We start from the raw sequence: 22,138 nt of genomic DNA on the forward strand, positions 1-22,138 counted from the left end.
GAGTTCTATTAAGAAGTGATGTTGCCCATAGCAACCAGTCAGATTCTACTTCTCCATTATCTAGCATCTTCTAGTAGATAATACCTGGAATCTGATTGGTTGCTATAGGCAACATCACTTCTAAATAGAACTCCCATCTTAGTAAATCTACCACTCAGTCTCTGTATGTGTGACTAAAACAAACCTCACGCTTTATGATGCATCACGATCATAAAAGTTTTTATATGGTAACAAAAAAAATGGAACAAATAAATTGTATAAGCATTACCCGGTGAACGCTGGCATACCATTTTCCATGTTTGTCCCTCTTCTCTATAATTAGTTCAGCCCTGAATATTGACACTATTGTTTAAAAGACTAGTTTCTAAATATTTTCATAAGGTATGATGTAGTTATAGGACCTAGAACAAGTCGCCCATTCTAGTCTTACATGTAAATGACCCCCATTGGTATCTCTCCTGCACTATTACATAATCTCCCCTGTGGTTTAGTAATTTTGTGACCAAGAAATTGTCCAAACGCTCCTCAGTTACTGCACTGGTATGGCAGACTATACTGTGGCCATTTGTAAAGTGTAATAACATTGTTGTATGTGTGTAAAATAAGGTGTCGGAGAAAACCAATAAATTCACTCTTATTTCTGTACAGTAAGCGGTCTCTCCCACAACCATGGCGAAAGATGCTATCTACAATTTCAGTCTAAATAGATGTTAGATGCGTTTTGCGCCTTGATCGGTTTTAAACACTGATGGAGGCATCTGAAAAACCCCATCACACTTTCTTTCAAAACACAGCTACACTTGAAAGTCAGTATAAAACAGATTAACACCTTAAACTCGTTCATCATGCTTGAAAATGGCAATTTGCGAGTATTAATCTGAAACTGGAAAGATGTATGATGCGGCCAGCTCCGGACCGAGCGTTATTTGTCTGGACTCGCAGTGAAGCGTGTCCAGCTACCGGCCGTATGTATTCTCTCTATGTTTGCCAAAGAGGGAGATTGTTAACTCACCTGTCTGGCGAAGTCAGCTCTTCCTCTTGCGGCTGTAATGACCAGCTCTTGCATCCATTCTGCGCATGCACCGGTCATTTTCTCCCAGCAGCACCCAGGGCTTTGTTTAAAAAAAAACCAAAACTATTCTTATGCACACAATCCCTAGCTGTTGGAACCAGAACCAACAGCTAGGGACAGTGATGTGTGGTGCGGCAATGACAGCTACAGCTGTCTAAATCGATTGCTGCAGCTGTTGGAAAGGTTAGTGTCACCGACATTCATACATCTGCCTGCACATCAGTGCCCTATCTTGAAGACGAGCACTGATGACAGGGACGCATAGCACATGCAGGGAAGCAGAAAGTGCAGCACTTAACATGAGCAGTTACCATTTTCCCCCTATCGTACTTCATACATCTCCCTCTGTGTGTTATTGCTATGTGAAGGTTACAGTCTGTTTCCATATTTCAGACTTCTATCCAGGCAATACTCCCCCCTCATGACATTTTATTATTTCACTATAATATCAGATTCCCCCACCTGTCACAAAATTGTTCCCTATTCTGTATCACATCAGTAAGACTGACAAGCGGGACATAGGAGGAGACAAGATATGTGTAACCACTATAGCCTCAGCATACAGTTTAGCTTGTGTGTGTGATGAGCAATATTGAACGCGATAGGCCAGGCTGGAGTGCTGACATCGATCGTTCAGTGCATACACACTGGACAATATGAACGATATATTGTTAAACAATATAGTTATCGTTCATATAGTTCACTTCTATCGTCCAAAACGTACGGGCCTTAACACCTTTTTCTTTTTCTCTTTAGCTCAGGAGGTCACCAGGGAGGAACAGTGCCATCATGAGATAGTAATGGCGGGTGGCCAAACTGTAAGCCATGGCCGTTGTTTCTGGAACTTTATTTATCAGATGACGTCTCTCGAATACTAATGTTGGGTCAAGTCAGGTGCTGCTGATGGGCTCCATGGCTTGGCCACGCTTCTGTAAGCTACAGTAGTTGAAATGGTGCTACTAAATATAAATCCATCTCCTAATATTTACAGGGGACAAATACAGACCCTATCTAAACGTATAGAGTTAGTATACCTTTAATTTTATGAATTGTCTAGAAATTCCCTGAAACCATATATGACAATGGTTATAACAGAAAATAAACAGCAAAGCCTAGTGAACTTGCCCTCTTCCCATAGACACAGTTTCCATGCATAAATTATTTGGAGGGCTGAGCATCTAGAAGGCACTAATGATGACCCCTACGGATACACAGCAGGCTCGTTACAATCATTAGGAGTCCCGCTAAAAAGAGTTGTCTCCTCACTAAAGAAAATCTATTCAGGGGACTTGATGTTGTTGCTGTATTTACAGCACCATCCAGCGTCAAAGAGATACCATGTCGTGAAAGTTCAAACTTATATGCATCTCATATGTGAATCTGATATGACATGTGAGTTACACACTTAAACAAAGCACTATCTCTGCTCCAAGCAAGATAATCTCCTGGGGTCAGAGGGACAGGTTTGACAGGATAAACACCCAAAGCATAATTTTAGTTAATGAAACCATTAATACGTGAATATATAAGCTTTTCTATGTATATAACTATATCTTACTACTACAACTAAAATAGTACAAATGGCAGGTGCTGAGTTTTTCCACTAGAAACTTCCCTTCACACAACCCACTTTCACCTGTTCATTGGTGCATAGTAACAGATAAAAAGTAACTATAATGCCTCAAACCAATCTTCAAGGACCACTAAAACAACTTAAAATATACAGATGCAAATTCAGTGTTCAATACAATCATCTGTTTAAAAAGCGGGTCTGAAAAAAATTGAAGTGCGAGTCATTCCTTCCCCTTCTTAAGTTGGTACACACTATACGATGTGTACACCCATCAGCGGGGCAATGCGATGATACATAACACACGCCATACACAACTCCGTGTTACATGCTGCATGTAACAGCACTGCGTCATTCATTGCAACATCCCATATGCTGTACAGAACAGCAGATGGAACAATGTGATGGACAGATCAAACGCACACACGATGTGTACGATATATTCTTCTGATTCACGTCTATATGATATCTCGTATAGGTTGTACCCAGCTTTAAATTGACAAAACACAATACAGAATGCTAATGACTTGTTGAGGTGGGACAAAAATCTGAAATGGTCAAGCCCTATGTTTGAATGCACTAACTTGTATAGAACATTTAGGCTAACTTAGAAACTGCAAGCATATCATTCCTACTCATGAAGCTACGAACACACTGAACTTCCTTTTAAACAAGACAGAAGAGCTTTACCGTATTAACAGTTTTTTTTTTCAAATGGCAGCAGTGAGTAATGGGATAGGGACAGGTAGAGCATACATCATAGAATAAAAACACATTTATTATTTCAAGAAAATACTTAGTAAGCAAAAGAACAGCTTTGATAAACAAACGTGCTGTACATCCTCTGTGCATTGACAGTGACAAAAAAAAAAGGGTGGGGTTAAGTGCCATGACTGCATCTTCATTACTTTTTCATATCACAGCCGAAACAACCGTTAGAAGATAGATCCACCCACAAATCAAATGTTTTGCCACTTACCCTCTATTCTCTGTCGCCGTTCCATGACAGGGAGATCTACAGTTAGGGAGTACTCTCTCTATCTCCCATAGCAGTTTTGCAGCAGGGGAGGGGGGGGGGGGGGGGGTGTAAATTACTCCCAAACTATAGGGCTCTCTGGCATAGTGCCCCTACAGATCTGCTAGTTAGGGTGCTGGTTCAAAAAACAGAAGAAGAATTTGTGTGTAGACATTTTATTTCAACGTCAGGCTCACTTCTCCTGTGTTGGATACTGGGTGAGTATCCGGTGTTGTACTTCAGAACAGTGGGGTCCCTGAAATAGGGTTCACAGAGTTCTCCACATACTTGGAAGAAAGGGTTGGAAATATCCTGTTTTAAGCAATGTAAATTTCAAAGACATGCACTTAAGTGTTCTTACAGATGTGACATTTCCTTCGGCCAAGTGCAAGATGCTGAAATTATCGTCGTCACTCCTAATCTTCTTGGCGTCGGGTTCCTCATTTCTGTAAAACACACATAATGAACAGGAATGTATATTTCTCTAGAATTCAACCAGTAATGGAAAATAGGTTTTCTGAAACCTTTAAAGCAATATCACTAGTTACTTGTGAATGGACCCTACCATAACCACCTGTCGATATAATGGAAGCTGAAATACTAGAACCTCATTGAAAGGACAATCAATTGTCCTGGGTCTACAAGCCTGCATCTGGTAATGACCAGGTTGTAATACAATTGCCTGTGCTAAACAAATTTCTTTATTTACCTAGAAATAGGCAAAAATAAATCTTTAGCAGAAGAATACCAAAGTTATGATGTGACAATTTAAACTAGGGATGTGCAGGCTCGGTTCTACTCGGTTCCGTTCGGTTTTTTTTACCGAATCTTATTGGCTATCCAAAACTCGTGACAGCTGAAACCCAATAAGATTCGGTAAAAAAAAACGAACGGAACCGAGTAGAACCGAGCCTGCACATCCCTAATTAAACCACTAATATCTACAATTTGGAATATCAAATTTCACATATACTGTATTCTACATAGTGTGTACTAGCTGCACAATACTCCAAATCTCAATACTTTAAACTAATTTCTTATTCTATCTTACCACCCTCCTTCTAACTCCACAGTCTCTGCTTTCCTCTACCATTGTGTGCACCGTATCTTCTACTGACGGCTCTTTCCCCTTGGTCTTCTCTAAACAAACTCTAAATACTCCCTCACTTACGTATCTACTGTATGTGAATTTATATGCTGTCTGTATTTTGTGTTATCAATGTATCGGCGCTACAAAATATATATTCGCTTACCAAAAAATTAGGCCCAGCCCTGATGACAACAAATGTCTTGTCAGTGAAATCATTAATACAAGACGGCCAGTCATCTCCACGAGCACATAGTGAAGAGAAGTACATATAAAAGGTAGTGTTACTTATTTCATAACCCATATGAAATGTGTGTTGTTGTTGCCATATAGGTTAATTATTCATAATTTAGAAATATTAGTATTACAGATATTGTCTGAATTAAAATATCATTAATGGTTAAAGGTGATTTTAACCATAATGATTAGGATATATATATATTTTATAGTAAGAAATAGATGAAATAGGTTTAAATGTATAAATGTTTAGATAATTTAGTAACCTATATAGATATTGTGACAGGGGCAGCATGCTTTCACATGAGGTTAAAAGTGGAGCAGTAGGTTTGTGATCCCGTCCAGGTTTCCCTGGGATCAGTTGTAAGCCACAAAGAAGGCTAATTAGCAGCACCTGCTATCGGACTTTAAAGTTGTGTCAGTGCAAATCCACAATGATCCGGACGGTGAATTAGTCGTCCAGGTTATAGCTTGGGGGTGACTAGTGTTCGGGATCCTGGACCTGAGGGTCCACTAAAAGAACTGTGTTGCTGTATGGAAGATTCTGTGTACCTGCTGTAACATCTTGCCTGTGAACACTGCACTTATGGAGCGTACACACGGTCAGATTTGTCAGACTTGTCAGATTTGTCAGATGAACGACTGAACAATTAAACGATTTGAACGATTAGGAAGATTTGACCAAAGTTTTGAACGATTTGAACGATTGAACAATTTTTGACTGCATTAAAATGAATGGAATCGTCCAAGTCTGACTGCAAACCCATCAGATGTCAGATATCGTTATCTGACAAACGGGAACGCGCATCGTTGATCGTCCATCGTTCAGGCATGTCAGATATGAACGATTTTCCATCAGATATGAACGACTGAACGATTTTTAAATCGTTATCGTCCATATCTGAAGAAAAAATCTGATCGTGTGTATGCACCATTACCTGTATATCTGCATGTGGTGAGAAAATAAACTTCTGTTGGATTTTGCGCCGGTCTATGTGATTCTTGCCACATTTGGTGCCAGAATAAGGACCATGCTGGACACTACAACACAGCAAGAGCCCGGATACAGTGACCAGATCCACCCACAGCGGCAGTGAGACGCATTGGAGGACGCTACCTACCGCGCAGCGGCTTGGTGAGTCTGAGTCGCATTACTAGCAGCTGGGCAGGTGAGTGTAGAAGGCTAGCCATACAACGGCAGTTGTTCACAGTGATAATCTGTCAATGTGTATATGCAAATTGTGCACTAATAAAACTGCTTAATTCCTGTGTATGGGGCTGGGAGCCCAGGGAATGTAGTGCAGTTTTAAGGGAAACCAGCTGATATAGATTGCTGGGAATCTGGCTTACAAGAGAGAGTTAATTAAGCCTGCTATATTTATCCACAAAGTGGAAAAGCAGTGTAATATGGAGGAGCTTTTCAAAAGTTTTGCTGAACTAGTAGCAGGGCAGTAAGGACAGCAAATTTTGATTCAGGGTCAACGGACTGAAATTCAGTTATTACATGTGGAATTAACTGGCACAGAAACAGACAGACCTAAAGTGCACAACTACAAATTACTGATAATATATAAATGCAATAAAATTTTGCAATCAATAGAGGTTTTAGGCAAAATCATGGCCAAGGTTATGGCCTAACCACCATTTCCAGGTAACTTCTTTAGGGTAGGTCCCTAACATACTATGGTTCAAATCCAGAGCGCAGGACACCCCTAAACCAGCACAGCCTAGCCACCCAAGGGCATTGCCATAGTGAGAAAAGTGAAGTAAAAAAAAGTAAGAGCAGCTATGGCTGCATAGAAAGGTGAAAATACAAATATAATGAAACAAAGTATTAAAATTGTGCGGTAAAGAAAATATGAGATATGGTAAGAACTTACCCTTGTTATCTCTATTTCTACGAAGTCCATAGGGTTCCACAGGATACCTTGGGGTATAGGTGTGACGTCAGTCGCAGGGCACCAAAGAGTTAAGCTTTCAGCCTCCCAGGATGCACTAGGTCCCCCTCCTATACCCCGCCCCCGGGCCAAGGCACCTCAGTTCGTTACCAAGCCATAGGCCGGAGGAGGAGAAGGAAGAGAGAGAACAAAGATCTGGACACATACAAGAATCACATTCTCACCAGAGGGAGACGGAAAACCGGTGACCAGAGCAAAGCCCATCTGCAGCACAGGTGCGACAGGGCGGGAGTCCTGTGGAACCCTATGGACTTCGTAGAAATAGAGATAACAAGGGTAAGTTCTTACCATATCTCATATTTTCTACTTCAGGGTCCATAGGGTATCCACAGGATACCTTGGGGATGTCCCAAAGCAGTATCCTTTAAGGGTGGGGACGCTCCTGTGCAGAAAGGAGAATCCGCCGCCCGAAGGAAGCATCCTGAGAGGCGAAGGTGTCAAACCTGTAATACCTCACGAAGGTATGGACAGAAGACCACGTAGCAGCCTTGCAGATCTGAACTGCCGAGGCACCACGTCGAGCTGCCCACGAAGGACCCACAGACCTAGTGGAATGAGCCTTCAGAGAAGGAGGGACCGGTAGGCCTTCATGAAGATAAGCTTCAGAAATAGCCATACGGATCCAGGCTGCCAAAGTTTGCTTTGAAGCAGGCCAACCCTTTTTACGGAAGCCAAAGAGGACAAACAAAGCGTCCGACTTCCTAAACGAAGAAGTGCGGTCAACATAAGTCCTTAAGGCCCGCACAACATCCAAAGAGGCCTCACCGACGGAAAGACCCGGTGAGTTAAAGGCCGGAACAACTATTTCCTCGTTAATATGAAACTGGGAAACAACTTTGGGAAGAAACTCGGGCCGAGTGCGGAGCACTGCCCTGTTCCCATAAAAAACCAAGAAAGGGGGTCTACAAGAAAGAGCCCCTAACTCAGAAACACGTCTGGCCGAAGCAATGGCCAGAAGGAAAACAGTCTTAGCTGTTAGCCATTTAAGATCCACTGAGCCCAGTGGTTCAAACGGCGGTCCTTGGAGAGCCCTCAGGACCACAGCCAAATCCCAAGGCGCCACAGGTGGAACAAAGGGCGGCTGAATGCGGAGAACACCCTGCATAAAGGTGCGCACATCCGGGATTGTAGCAATCCTACGGTGAAACCAGACAGATAGGGCCGAAACCTGTACCTTCAAAGAAGCAAGGCGAAGCCCATGATCTAGTCCCGCTTGCAGGAAGGCGAGAATCCGAGACAGACGAAACTCCCGCGGTGCATAACCTCTCGGTCAACACCACTGGAAGAACGTATGCCACACGCGATGGTATATCCTCGCGGAAGACGGTTTCCGAGCTCGTAACATGGTACGCACCACAGAGCTGGAAAACCCCCGGGACCTCAGCATGGCCGTCTCAACAGCCACGCCGTCAAAGACAGCCGAGTCAGGTCCGGGTGAAGGCAAGGACCCTGAGACAGAAGGTCCGGTCGTAGCGGCAACCGCAGAGGAATGTCCACGGACAGACCCTGAAGGTCTGAGAACCAGTGCCGTCTGGGCCACGCGGGAGCTATCAACAGGAGCGTCCCTCCTTCCTGTTTGAATTTCCGGATTACCCGTGGAAGAAGGGAGACCGGAGGGAACAGGTATGCGAACCGGAACGTCCACCGGACGGACAGAGCATCCACCAGAGACGCCCCTTCGTCTCTTGTGCGAGACCCGTACACCGGCAACTTGTTGTTGTGCCGGGACGCCATGAGGTCGATTTCTGGAAGACCCCACCTGTCCACCAGTAGTTGAAAAACGTCCGGGTGCAGGGACCATTCCCCCGGATGAACGTCCTGGCGACTTAGAAAGTCCGCCTCCCAATTGAGCACTCCCGGGATGAAGACCGCTGATATGGCCGGAAGATTGCGCTCCGCCCAAACCAGGATCCGAGAGACCTCTACGAGAGCCGCCCGACTGCGAGTTCCTCCTTGCCTGTTTATGTAGGCCACGGTGGTAGCGTTGTCCGACTGGACCTGCACCGGGCGACCCTGGAGAAACCGCTGTGCCTGCTGGAGAGCATTGAAGACCGCACGGAGTTCCAAGATATTTATTGGAAGCTCCGCTTCTGTCGGCGTCCACCTGCCCTGGAACAAGTGTGGACCCGAAACTGCTCCCCAGCCCCGAAGACTGGCGTCCGTTGTCAACAGGACCCAATTTGGAACCCAGAACGGACGTCCCTTGTTGAGGTGGGTCGTCTGTAACCACCACGTAAGGGACAGGCGAACCTCCTGGGTGAGCACAATCGTCTGGGACTTCAGAGACTGAGTCAGCCCGTTCCACTTGGACAGGATCAGGTGCTGCAGAGGTCTGGAGTGAAACTGGGCGTATTCCACCATGTCGAACACCGACACCATGGAGCCCAGTAACCTCATCGCCGAGTGTAAGGACACCCGGCGGCTGTGCAGACAACTGCGCACCCTTGACTGTAAAGCAGAGATCTTGTCCTCCGTCACGAAGATCCTTTGCTGTCCCGAGTCCAATAAGGCTCCAAGATGCAGAATCCTCCGAGACGGGATTAGAGTGGACTTCTGCCAGTTGATTAGCCAGCCGTGCCGTTGCAGCAGTGCAATGGTCAGGTCCAAGTGGCGTAACAGGAGCTCTGGAGATCCTGCCACCAATAACAGGTCGTCCAAATACGGCAACATGCGGACTCCCTGCAGCCGCAGAGAAGCCGCCATGACCGCCATCACCTTGGTGAAAACACGTGGTGCTGTTGCCAGGCCAAAAGGTAACGCCCGAAACTGGAAGTGGTCGCTGCTGATTGCAAACCTGAGGAACTGTTGATGGCGCCAAAGAATAGGGACATGCAGGTAAGCGTCCTGTATGTCCAATGACACCAAGTAGTCCCCAGGTTCCAGCGCCAGAATGATGGACCGTAGGGTCTCCATCCGAAACTTCGGGACCCGCAAAGACTTGTTGAGTGCTTTGAGGTTGAGAATCGGACGATATGACCCATTGGGTTTCTGTACCAAAAATAGATTTGAATAGAAACCCTGGCCCCTCTGGGAGAATGGAACCGCCACTATAACTCCAGCCTGGAGCATAGTGTGCAATACCTTCCGCAGCTCCGTAGCCTTGTTCCGGTCTGATGGGAGACCCGTGGTGAAGAAGCGAGCCGGGGGTCTGTGCCGGAAGGAGAGGGCGTATCCGTGGGAAACCACCTCCAGAACCCAAGTGTCTGTCGTAGTGGTCGACCAACACTGGGCGAACTGTAGCAGGCGGCCTCCCACCCTGGGATCCCCCAAAGGGAGGCCCGGACCGTCAGGCCGCAGGCTTGTCATCTGGCTTGGGGGCCGGACGTCTGGTACTCCATGCCTGCTTCCGGGGCTTGACCGATTTCTTAGGGCCAGCCTGTCGAGGAAACGACTGTGGTTTGGGCCTGCCCTGGGCCCTAGATGACCGAAAGGACGATGGTCCCGAACCAGAAGGAGCAGCGGCCGACGGGAGACAGGCAGATTTGGCTGCCGCCAGCGTGGCCACAATCTTATCCAGATCCGGACCGAAGAGAACTTCTCCGGTAAACGGCAACGCTTCCAGACCTTTCTTGGAATCTGCGTCCGCCTTCCAGGATCGCAGCCACAAGGTGCGACGAGCAGCTACCGCTGCTGAAGAAATTCTAGACACCAGAGTACTAATGTCTAGAGCCGCCTCGTTGATGTAGGTGGCCGAATCACGGAGATTGCCAATCAACTCCGCCTGATCGGCCGGACAGTCGGATTCAAAAGAAGCCTCTAATGAATCCGCCCAGCGCTCCATCGCTCTGGCAACCCAGCAAATGGCCATAGCCGGCCGTGCTGCCCCCCCTGCAAGGGAATAAGCGGACTTCAGGCAGATTTCTACCTTGCGGTCCGTAGCATCCTTAAGGGAGGACATGGATGGCATCGGCAATGTGGCACTACGGACAAGACGGGTCACGTGAGAATCCACCTGTGGAGGGGATTCCCACTTAGCAAAATAATTATCCGCGAACGGATAAGCCACCGCCAGGCGTCTCTGCGGCTGGTATCTTTTGCCAGGTTGTTTCCACGCCTCCTCTAAATGGTCCACCAACTGACCTGAAAGAGGAAAGACTGTGGCATCGCCCTTCACATCTTTGAAAAAGGCACACTTAGATTTAGCCGCTGGGGGAACTTCGTCCTCAATCACCAAGGCTGTGCGGACCGCCCGAATAAGTCCAGGAATATATACTTTGGACTTAGCATCAGCGTCCTTAGTATGGAGAGGTTCCTGATCGTAAGGATCTAGAATCTCCCCATCATCAGACGTCCCTTCGTCATCCTCATAAGGAGCGGACAGAGACGCCACCGGCCTTTTATGAGACCGCATCACAGACTCCCCTTGCAACACATCCGACAAGTGCTGTACAGAACTCGTCAGGGAGTTAACCCACGCTGGCTCCTGAGAACCCGGGAGCGGGGAAATAGGGAGACTATGGGGTACCACCAATTGTCGTGGGAACCCCTGCATGGGTGACGACACCACAGACTGCTGGGACAAACCCATCGGAGTAAACGCGGGCTGCAGAGCTAACTGGCCCACTAAAGCTGTTAACGCCTGAGCGAAACAAGCCCAGGGCGGCTCCTGTACCGGTGCTGTAACCGTAATAGGCCGCGCCATGGACAAACACTGCCGGCAAAGGCCCTCCGCGCTACCCTCCCCCTCCGCTAACGGTACTTTGCACGTGGTACACTGTAGCCGGAGGGGAAAATCACTTTCAGACATGATGGCACCACGTATGTGACCTCTCTCACCAATTAAGTATTAAATAGGCGAGAGACCACCCTGCAGCACCGCACCGCAAGGGCTTTAGCAGAAAGAACAGGGACAGTAATAAAGCTGACAGTTTAGAGAAGAAAAGTTACAGGCAGCAGCGCTAGCACAGTCACATACAATGCAGAAAAATAACAATTCCTGCACTAACAGCGCTGATCACTCAACTACACAGACACAGGGCCTGGTAGGACACAGCGCTGCATACACAGACCTGACCACAGCGGAGGAGAGGTATGCGGGGGGACCCAGACCACGATGCTTCCGTCCAGCGCTTCCAGCAGCGTTCACCATGCGTTCTGGAGAAGATGGCCGCCGAGGAGCAGAGAGGAGGCTGGCCTGGGGGAGGAGCGCTGCCACAGGACCAGTCGGCAGCATGCAGAGAGGGCTGTGTGCAGCGGGGGAGGCGCCGGCTGTGAGACAGGGAAGGCGCGCTCCCCTGGCATGCATTTAACCCCTGGGACGCCGCAGCGCTACCGCTCTGCTGCGGTCCGCTGTCCCAGGGGGTAGTGGAAGCGCAGGTTGGTCGCCTGGCTCCACGCTGCAGCCAGTCCCCAGGGAGCCCCCTGCCTGGGGACTTAGGACCATGTGATCAGCGGGGACCCACCGCGGGACCCCGCTGCTTACCTCTGTCCCCCTTGAATCCGGCCATGGTCCGGAGCATCTGGGGTCACCGCTAGCTGTGACCCCAGACGCCCACCAGCATCCCCGGATCAGTACCGGCGTTCTGGTACCGGCGGGGTGTAGGGAAGACAGCATGGACGTCAGGACTGACTGTCCATGCTGTTCATCCAGATGTGCAGCCACAGCTGCATGAAGAATAAGCTTCAGGGGCTCTTCTAGCCCCCACTCGACTCCGGCCGGGCACCAAACTAAACTGAGGTGCCTTGGCCCGGGGGCGGGGTATAGGAGGGGGACCTAGTGCATCCTGGGAGGCTGAAAGCTTAACTCTTTGGTGCCCTGCGACTGACGTCACACCTATACCCCAAGGTATCCTGTGGATACCCTATGGACCCTGAAGTAGAAAGAACGTGTTACAATGCAATGCCCTGGAGCAGACCAACCAAAGTAATCCAGGGGACCCACGCCCCAAAAATCAACCCAAAATTGCACTACAGTATATAAACTTGTAGGACTTACCTAAAATTGTGCCTATTAATAGTGTGCATGCTTTTAAACCAATAAGAGAGGGGTGCTAGTTCAGACTGAAGACGTCTCCTTTCCTTCAGATGTGCAATAAAGCACATTAAATGGAGTGTATAGGAAAGATTCCTGGACTGCACACCCTGAATATATATAATGGGAGGTGCTACCTGATGAGACTAGTTGCAGGCACAGAAACAGACAGATCTCAGGCGCACAACTCCAAATTACTGATAATATATAAATGCAATAAAATGTTGCAATCAATAGAGGTTTTGAGTATAATCATGGCCAAAAGTTATGGGCCTACCCACCATATCCAATTAACCTCTTTAGGGTAGGTTCCTAACATATGTGGAATTAACTGAAATGAGGAAAGGTGGTCGCGAGCGAGAGGTGTTACAGAAGCTTACCCCATCTGATGACGTTGAAGCTTTTATGTGCACCTTTGAGCGTACTGCTGCACTTTTAAAATGGCCTGATGAGTGTGCTGCCAAACTTGCTCACAGGGGAACCTCAGAGAGCATATGTCGATTTGACTCTGGCAGTGGCAAACTCCTATCCTCACCTGAAAAAGGCCATACTCAGAGGGTTGGAGTGACAGGCCCCAGCAAAGCTCAGAAGTTTCAGGAATGGTGGCTGAACTCGTTTGAGCCTCCAAGGGTCCTGCTGGCCAAATTAGCCCGGCTGAGTAAGGCATGGTTGCAGCCGGAGAAAACTCGGCTCAGCATATAGTAGAGATGGTGACTTTGGACCATGCTGTACGTGTATTAGACCATGTGGTACAGCAGTGGGCCCTACAGGCTGATTCTCAAATGTTTGAGTTAGCGGTGGTGCTTGAACAGTACCTGATTATTGGGAAATTGAGTAAGACCAAACAGGGTTTCCAGCCAGAACCCAGGTCTCAGTTCTTAAAGTGAACAACCCATCTCCAGCTGTGTGCTTTGACTGCGGGGAGCCGGACCATGTGCATCGGGACTGTCCAAAGCAGGGCAAGCCGATGGGACTGCAGTGCTGGAAAAACAACATGGTCAGCATGGCTGCTGGAAGCACTTCTCTGGTGGAGACCACCTTGTTTTGTTAGATGGTGCGAGTGGAAGGCCGGAAGGTCTGAGCCTTAGTGGATACTGGCAGCGAATTAACCATCATCTCTGTCAACCTGGTTCCACCCGGGGATGATCAGGTGCTACCCCCTGTAAAGATTATATGTCTACAAGGGGATGTAGAAGAATGCCCCAGAGTGCACCTCCAGATAGTGATAAAAGGGCAATCTCTGAAGGTGGTAGCCGCCAGACCACCCTACCCATTGATCCTAGGTCAGGACTTTCTGTTACTACAAGAGGTGATTACTTGGCATGATGATAGCATATGGACCACGTCAGAGGTGTCCCAAGAGCCAAGCTCTGCAATATCCCAAAGTTTGGTGGCTGTAACACCCTCCTTGGCCAGTGAGCAGCAGAAGGGGACTGAGACCAAGGCACAGTGGATTCCCATCAGCAAGGAAGTGTCTTTACAGGACTTTGGCCAAGACAAACAGAATAATGGGAACTTGATAAACGCATTTGAAAAAGTAAATGGTAAAGTAATCACGGTTTTACCAACAGAAGGTGTACCATACTTTACATGGAAAATGATTTGTTATATTGTGTAACAGGGTAAGAAAGTAGACTACTTGTTGGTTCCTCTGAAACATGAGCAGTTGGTGTTGATGGCGGCTCATACACACGTGGGGTGGTAATTTAGGGGAGAAAACTCTCCAGCGTATTCAGTTCAGATTATTTTGACCAGGCATTAATGCAGCAGTAAAAAAATATTGTCAGGAATGTCCAGTAGACTGCACCGCGGACAGGGTTTCAGGCACCCTTGGTTCCCTTCCCTGTCATTTCTGCACCTTTTGAGCGAATTGCTATGGATCTGATACGGCTGGTGGAAAAATCTGCTCGAGGGCATCAATACATATTAGTGGTAGTAGATTATGCCACAAGGTACCCAGAGGCCATAAGGCTACGTAATATAGCACTATTGCCCGGGAGTTATTGATGCTATTTACCCGTCTGGGAATACAAAGAGAGGTCCTAACAGATCAAGGAACCCCTTTTGTATCTAAATTAATGAAAGATTTGTGCCAACTGTTAAGGGTAGATAGGATTACCAGCTCAGTTGATCACCTGCAAACAGATGTCCTAGTGGAACGCTTTAACCAGACCCTTAAACAGATGGTAAAGAGGGCGATGTCACAACAAAAGCGAGATTGGAATTGACTCCTGCCTTATTTGATGTTAGCAGTTCGAGAAATGCCCCAATCCTCCACGGGGTTCAGTCCCCTCGAACTCCTCCATGGGAGGCAACCTAGAGGGATTTTAGATTTGTTAAAGGAATATGGGAGCAACAGTCATGCCAAGATCCTAATAACTTTTAGTTTGTGTCCCAATTGTATGGCCGATTAAGGTAGATTGCACCACTACTGAACGAACATATGGACAGAGCTCAACAGCGCCAGAAACGCAATTACGATGTTACCACAGTCGACTGGTCTTTCAAACCGGGAGCCAAGGTGCTTGTACCTACTACTGAAATCAAATTGTATGCTCAATGGCGAGGCCATTATGGGATCATAGAGGTGGTAGGACCTGTCGACTACAGGGTAGGACAGGAGGGTAGAAGATTGGAGGCACATATTTACCATGTAAATCTATAAAAACCCTGGAAAGAAATTGCCAGTCAGCTCTCTTTAGTGGTAAAGGATACCCCAGACTGTCAGGTACCTATTGAGGTCACCCTCAGTCTTAGCCAAAAACAGGAAGTGGTGAGCTTAGTAGCACGAAACCAAGATGTATTCTCTGCTATTCCGGGAAAGACCCAAATCATACAGCAAGATATTGTTACTCCTCCCAGGGTGATAAAGCAGAGACCCTATCGCATACCTGAGGCAAAACGGACAGTGATAAAGCGAGAGGTGGAGGAGATGCTGCACTTAGGGGTCATAGAGGAGTCAAACAGTGAATGGAATAACCCCATTGTCTTAGTGCCTATGCCTTTGGGGGCTTCTGTAATAACTTTCGCAAGTTATATAAAGTTTCTCAGTTTGATTCCTACCCTATGCCCCGGGTTAATGAGCTGGTGGAGAATCTAGCAAAAAGCCAGTATGTCACCACTCTTGATTTGACAAAAGGGTATTGCATATTCCTCTGACTGAAGCTGCAAAAGTAAAAACAGCCTGCTCTACCTCCAGAGGGCTTGTTCCAGGACAAAATGATGCCTTATGGTTTGCATGGAGCCCCAGCAACTTTCCAGACGGCTATGAATAAGTTGCTTCGGCCCCACGGGGAGTATGCAGCTGCATATTTAGACAACATCATCTTTAGCTCTGATGGAGTCACACGTTCCAAGTGTTACAGTCTTTAAGGGCACATGGGTTTACCTCTAACCCTGAGAAATGTACCATTGGAATGGTGGAAGTGAAAAACTTGGGATATGTCGTAAGCATAGGGAAGGTTAAACCTCAGCCCAGTAAAGTGGAAGCAGTCCTCACCTGGCCTAAACCCAAATGTAAATGGGTTATTACCGCAGATTCATACGTGATTTTGTCACTAGAGCGGCTCCGCTGAGTGCCTTAAGAAACAATCCCTAGACCAGATAATATGGTCTAGGCCAGCAGAAGCTGCTTGGCAGGATTTAAGACAAGCCTTGTGTGTAGAGCCTGTTTTGCAAGCTGCTGACTTTGAGAAGCAGTTTGTGTTGCAGACTGAGGCCTCTGGGACAGGCTTAGGAGCAGTCCTTTCCCAGTAGGTAGGTGGGGAAGAGAAACCTATACTCCATCTTAGCTGGAAATTGCGGCCCAGAGAACGTAAGTACTCAATTGTGGAGCAGGAGTGCTTGGCGATTAAGTGGGCAGTAGAGTTGCTAAAATATCTGTTGGGGCGAGAATTCTGGCTAGTCACAGACCATGCTCCCTTACAGTGGATTCACACAAAGAGGTGAATGCCCGGCTGACTTGCTGGTTTCTGGCCTTACAGCCATTCAAATTTGAGGTACAGCATCGACCAGGGAAACAGCACCTCAATGCTGATGCCCTTTCCAGAAGGTTTGTGGGTCCCGAACCTCCGAGCAACCGTATGGTGAAGCTGGGTGAGGAAGAGGGGGTGCAAGGCGAGCTCTGGAAAGTGGTAGAGGATTGTGTTCCTCGACGGATGACGCAAATAGAGGTGGGGTAGGCAGAGAGCTCGCCTGAAAAAGTTTTAGCTCCACCAGGGTGGTTGAAGCTAAGGGGGAAGGAGTGTGACAGGGACAGCATGTTTTCACATGAGGTTAATGTGGAGCAGCAGGTTTGTGCAGAGATGGAGCAATAAACAGCATGGTAATGAGATCCAGTCCAGGTTTTCCTGATCAGTTGTAAGCCAGAGACGACTAATTAGCAGCACCTGGTATCTGTCTTTAAAGTTGTGTCAGTGCAAATCCACAATGATCCTAAACGTGAATTAGTCACCCAGGTTACAGGCCCGGAGGGTGACTAGTGTTAGGGATCCTGGACCTCCGGTCTATGCGATTCTTGTCACAATATATATTTGCGCCTCACAGTAACACTATGGGTCATAGTGTAGGAGCAGTGGCGTCAGAAGGGAGGTGCAGCCCGCACTGGGTGTCACCCTTCAAGGGGGTGACACCAGAAAGAGCAGCATACAGACCCGCGCACCGCACCTGCTGGCCGCACACCCCCTTCCTCTGCACCACCGACGACCCCAAGGCCCTGAACGCCGCCGCCGGGGGTCACTTGGTTCTCTCACCGCGGCCGGCGTCCAGAGCCACACACAGGCACAGAGCATCTCTATGTGCCTGTGTGTTGCTCTGGACGCCGGCCATCATCATGCATGCGGCATGCCGGAGGAAGAAGGATGTGCGCGCCCGGAATCCTCCTGGTGGAAGCCAGCCTGGATATCCTGAAGATAGGTATTATTGCACAGGGGAAGGGGCACAGCATAAGGGGCATTACTGGGGGTGTTCTGGGGCCACTGCATAAGGGCACTACTGGGGGCACAGCATATGGGGCACTACTGTCTGGGGACACTGCATAAGGGGAGCTACTGGAGGTACTGTATAAGGGCACTACTGAGGTACTGTATAAGGGCACTATAGGGGGCACTGCATAAGGGGTGCTACTGGGGGTACTGTATAAGGGCACTACTGAGGTACAGTATAAGGGCACTATAGGGGGCACTGTATAAGGGGTGCTACTGGGGGTACTGTATAAGGGCACTATAAGGGGCACTGTATAAGGGGTGCTACTGGGGGTACTGTATAAGGGCACTACTGGGGTACTGTATATGGGTACTATAGGGGGCACTGCATAAGGGCCGCTACTGAGCCTACTGTATAAGGGGCACTCCATAATGGAAGCTACTGGGGGCACAGCGTAAGGGGCTCTAATACAGGAGGCATTGCATAATGGCCTCTAATACACGAAGCATTGCATATTGGGCACAACTACAGGGGGCATTGCATAAAGGGGGAACTGCATAATGGGCACTAATACTGGGGGCATTGAATTATAGGCACTACTACTGTGGGCATTGTGTATAAGTGTCAATGATGTGGTCATTGTGTAAAATGGGCACTACTGTGTGTCAGAGCATAAATAAGGGACACTACTTTATGGTGTAATGTGAATCTCTAGCACTATGTGCGGTGTAATGTGGATAAGATTGTGCTACTTCTTTCAAGATCACGCCCCTTTTTTGCGCTACACGCCTTAGGCGCACGCTGTCCTTTTTTTCATAAATCGCCTTGGGGAGGGGGGGGTCGTTCCACCACATCTCTAGGACCACGTTAAGCACAGGTACCCAGAATATCACCAAGCCCGCCGGGTGCGCCTGGCATTCTGTGAGGAGCACAGTGTGACTGCTGGACTGGTATGGTGGAAGAGTTCGCGGAGCTGTGCACCTTGGTCCCGATTTTTTATTTTTTTTTGGTGGAGGGGAGGGGGGTGGGAGTGTCACGGGTGACACCAACCCTAGTGACACCTCTGTGTAGGAGACAAGATTTTACAGTGTAAGCCATAAAGCCAGAATACATAATACATTGGACATAACACAAATCGATCCCCTTTATAACAGTCTGTTCTGCTTAATGCCTCAAACACCCTTTATGTGAAATGAGCCCCACAACTCACAATGGGCCCCGGGTTCAACTGAGAGTAAATAGAGGATGATTTACCCTTCCGTACAATTATGCGTATCCTTATTATTTAAATAATTGATGCCCGATTTGTATTATATTAAATACAAAGCATGCTATGTCCGGCTAAATAATAAAGGTGCATGAAATGTATCGAACAGGTAGATAGTGTCATAGGCCACATAATATGAGGACACACACTGGTATACACTAATTGATTGTGTTAAAGATCACAATCAAAGCTCTGCATACCTTTAGTAAGTGTAAATGAGCTAGCCTATTATCCAGTTATAGTGCAGGCCAGAGACAATGACAACATAAGATCAATTCAACTACTACCAACAGGTCACAATTGTTGATGCTACCAACCTAGGCTAGTGGTGGTGAATCCTGGCACTCCAGCTGTTGTGGGACTACATGTCCCAGCATGCCCTGCCACCGTTTTAGCATTCCCTAATAGCAAAACTCTGGCAGTGCATGCAGATATGCAGCTGGAGTGCCAGGGTTCATATATATATATTTACACCTCAAATACTCAAAGGAAAAACGTTGATGAATAAAGAAATTCCATATTTTAGGACACTATCCCTGCTTTGGCAGATAAATCCAACTTGGTTCAGCAAACATATTCTATGACCCTTGTGAATTTGGCAACCCTATGGAAATATACCAGTTTGGATTGGTGAGGTCTGAGATATAAGGCAGAGCTGTTGTTTCTAGGTAGTCAGTACAGATGAACAGGAACAGAAGCTGGTGCAGGAGGAGACGAAGGAGTAATGAATAAACACAGAGCAAGATCTTTAGGAAGGTAGCTATACACTTGTAAGTATACAATTCATGTAAGTAATTGTCAAAATTTATTAAATTGTTTGTTAAGTTTTATATCTTAATAAAGCATAAATATTAGTGTGTATATATATATATATATATATATATATATATATAACTTTTGTGTATATCTTATTCTGTATGATTTTAATTGCCTGCAAATATTGCTTGAACTCCACTTCTGACCTGAATCATAGTTTCATAATTCATAGGAATGATAACTACATATACAGTCAGGTGCATGAATATTGGGACATTGACAGAATTTTCATATTTTGGCCTCTATTCACCACCACAATGGCTTTGAAATGAAACAAACAAGATGTGCTTTAACTGCAGACTTTCAGATTTAATTAGAGGGTAATTACATTCAAATCAGGTGAACGGTGTAGGAATTACAACAGTTTCTATATGTGCCTCCCACTTTTTAAGGGGACAAAAGTAATGGGACTAACAACTCCAAAGCTATTTCATGGACAGGTGTGGGCTATTCCCTCGTTATTTAATTATCAATTAAGCAGGTAAAAGGTCTGGAGTTGATTCTAGGTGTGACATTTGCATTTGGAATCAGTTGCTGTCGACTCTCAATATGAGATCCAAAGAGCTGTCACTATCAGTGAAGCAAGCCATCATTAGGCTGAAAAATCAAAACAAACCCATCAGAGAGATAGCAAAAACATTAGGTGTGGCCAAATCAACTGTTTGGAGCATTCTTAAAAAGAAAGAACGCACCGGAGAGCTCAGCAACACCAAAAGACCCGGAAGACCACAGAAAACAATTGTGGTGGATGACAGAAGAATTATTTCCCTGGTGAAGAAAAACCCCTTCACAACAGTTGGCCAAATCAAGAACACTCTCCAGGAGGTAGGTGTATATGTGGCATAGTCAACAATCAAGAGGAGACTTCACAAGAGTGAATCTAGAGGGTTTACCACAAGATGTAAACCATTGGTGAGCCACAAAAACAGGAAGACCCGATTAGAGTTTGCCAAACAACATCTAAAAAAGCCATTACAGTTCTGGAACAACATCCTATGGACAGATGAGATAAAGATCAACTACCAGAGTGATGGAAAGAGAAGAGTATGGAGAAGGAAAGGAACTGCTCATGATCATGGTGGTAGTGTCATGACGTGGGCATGTATGACTGCCAATGGAACTGGTTCCCTTGTATTTGTTGATGATGTGACTGCTAACAAAAGCAGCAGAATGAATTCTGAAGTGTTTCGGGCAATATTATATGCTCATATTCAGTGAAATGTTTCAGAACTCATTGGATGGCGCTTCACAGTGCAGATGGACAATGATCCGAATCATACTGCAAAAGAAACCAAAGAGTTTTTTAAGGCTAAAAAGTGGAATGTTATGCAATGGCCAAGTCAATCCCCTGACCTGAATCCGATTGAGCATGCATTTCACTTGATGAAGACAAAACTGACGGGAAAATGCCCCAACAACAAGCAGGAACTGAAGAATTTTGCAGTAGAGGCCTGGCAGAGCATCACCAGGGATGAAACCCAGCGTCTGGTGATGTCTATGCGTTCCAGACTTCAGGCTGTAATTGCCTGCAAAGGATTTGCAACAAAGTATTAAAAAGTGAAAGTTCCCCTTAAAAAGTGGGAGGCACATATAGAAACCGTTGTAATTCCTACACCGTTCACCTGATTTGGATGTTATTACCCTCAAATTATATCTGAAAGTCTGCAGTTAAAGCACATCTTGTTTGTTTCATTTCAAAGTCATTGTGGTGGTGAATAGAGGCCAAAATATGAAAATTCTGTCAATGTCCCAATATTTATGCACCTGACTATATCACATACATATATATGAGAGAAAGAGCGCGTGAGAAAAATACTATATGTATGGGTAATTTATGCATAATCATGTATTTTGCCTTTTAATTAAATGAAAATCTCATGTGTTATTGTAAGTTTAGCAGCATAACACACTTTTGTGTACTCGAACTGCTGCATACATATGGGAGGGAACTACACAGAAACAGTTGAGCAATTACATTCTCTTTGCATGAGAAGAAACAATATCTAATTTTGCCTCAAGCCTCTAAGCTTAATTAAGTGTGATCATTCATTTGAAGGATTGTTTCGGCAGAGATCCCTGCACCTGTTCACTAGCCGTGTAAGTTCACCCCTCGCAGAGAAAGGCAGGCATGCGGTGTACAGCCCTGCTGGAGCCAGCCTTTTGAAGCAGCCAGAGCTGCTCATTTGGATGCCACCACAGAAACTTTACAGCCCAAATCATGC

At 46.6% G+C, this 22,138-nt stretch overlaps 1 protein-coding gene across 7 annotated transcripts in view; it reads right to left on the reverse strand.

The window, feature by feature from the left end:
* The window catches only part of XRCC5 (X-ray repair cross complementing 5), a 154,883-nt gene that overhangs the window by 25,904 nt on the left and 106,841 nt on the right, over positions 1–22,138 (reverse strand). For all 7 annotated transcript variants that reach the window (XR_015872427.1, XM_088455758.1, XM_088455761.1 and 4 more), the window contains exon 15: positions 4,019–4,103. Coding sequence is in view for 6 of the 7 variants with exons in the window: in XM_088455758.1 (XP_088311884.1) it covers positions 4,019–4,103 (85 nt within the window). In the remaining variant the exon portion in view is untranslated. The remainder of the gene's footprint in view (positions 1–4,018; positions 4,104–22,138) is intronic.

The sequence above is a fragment of the Taudactylus pleione genome, unplaced genomic scaffold (genome assembly GCF_031769625.1).
Source record: "Taudactylus pleione unplaced genomic scaffold, aTauple2 ptg000671l, whole genome shotgun sequence".
Lineage (NCBI taxonomy): Eukaryota > Metazoa > Chordata > Amphibia > Anura > Myobatrachidae > Taudactylus > Taudactylus pleione.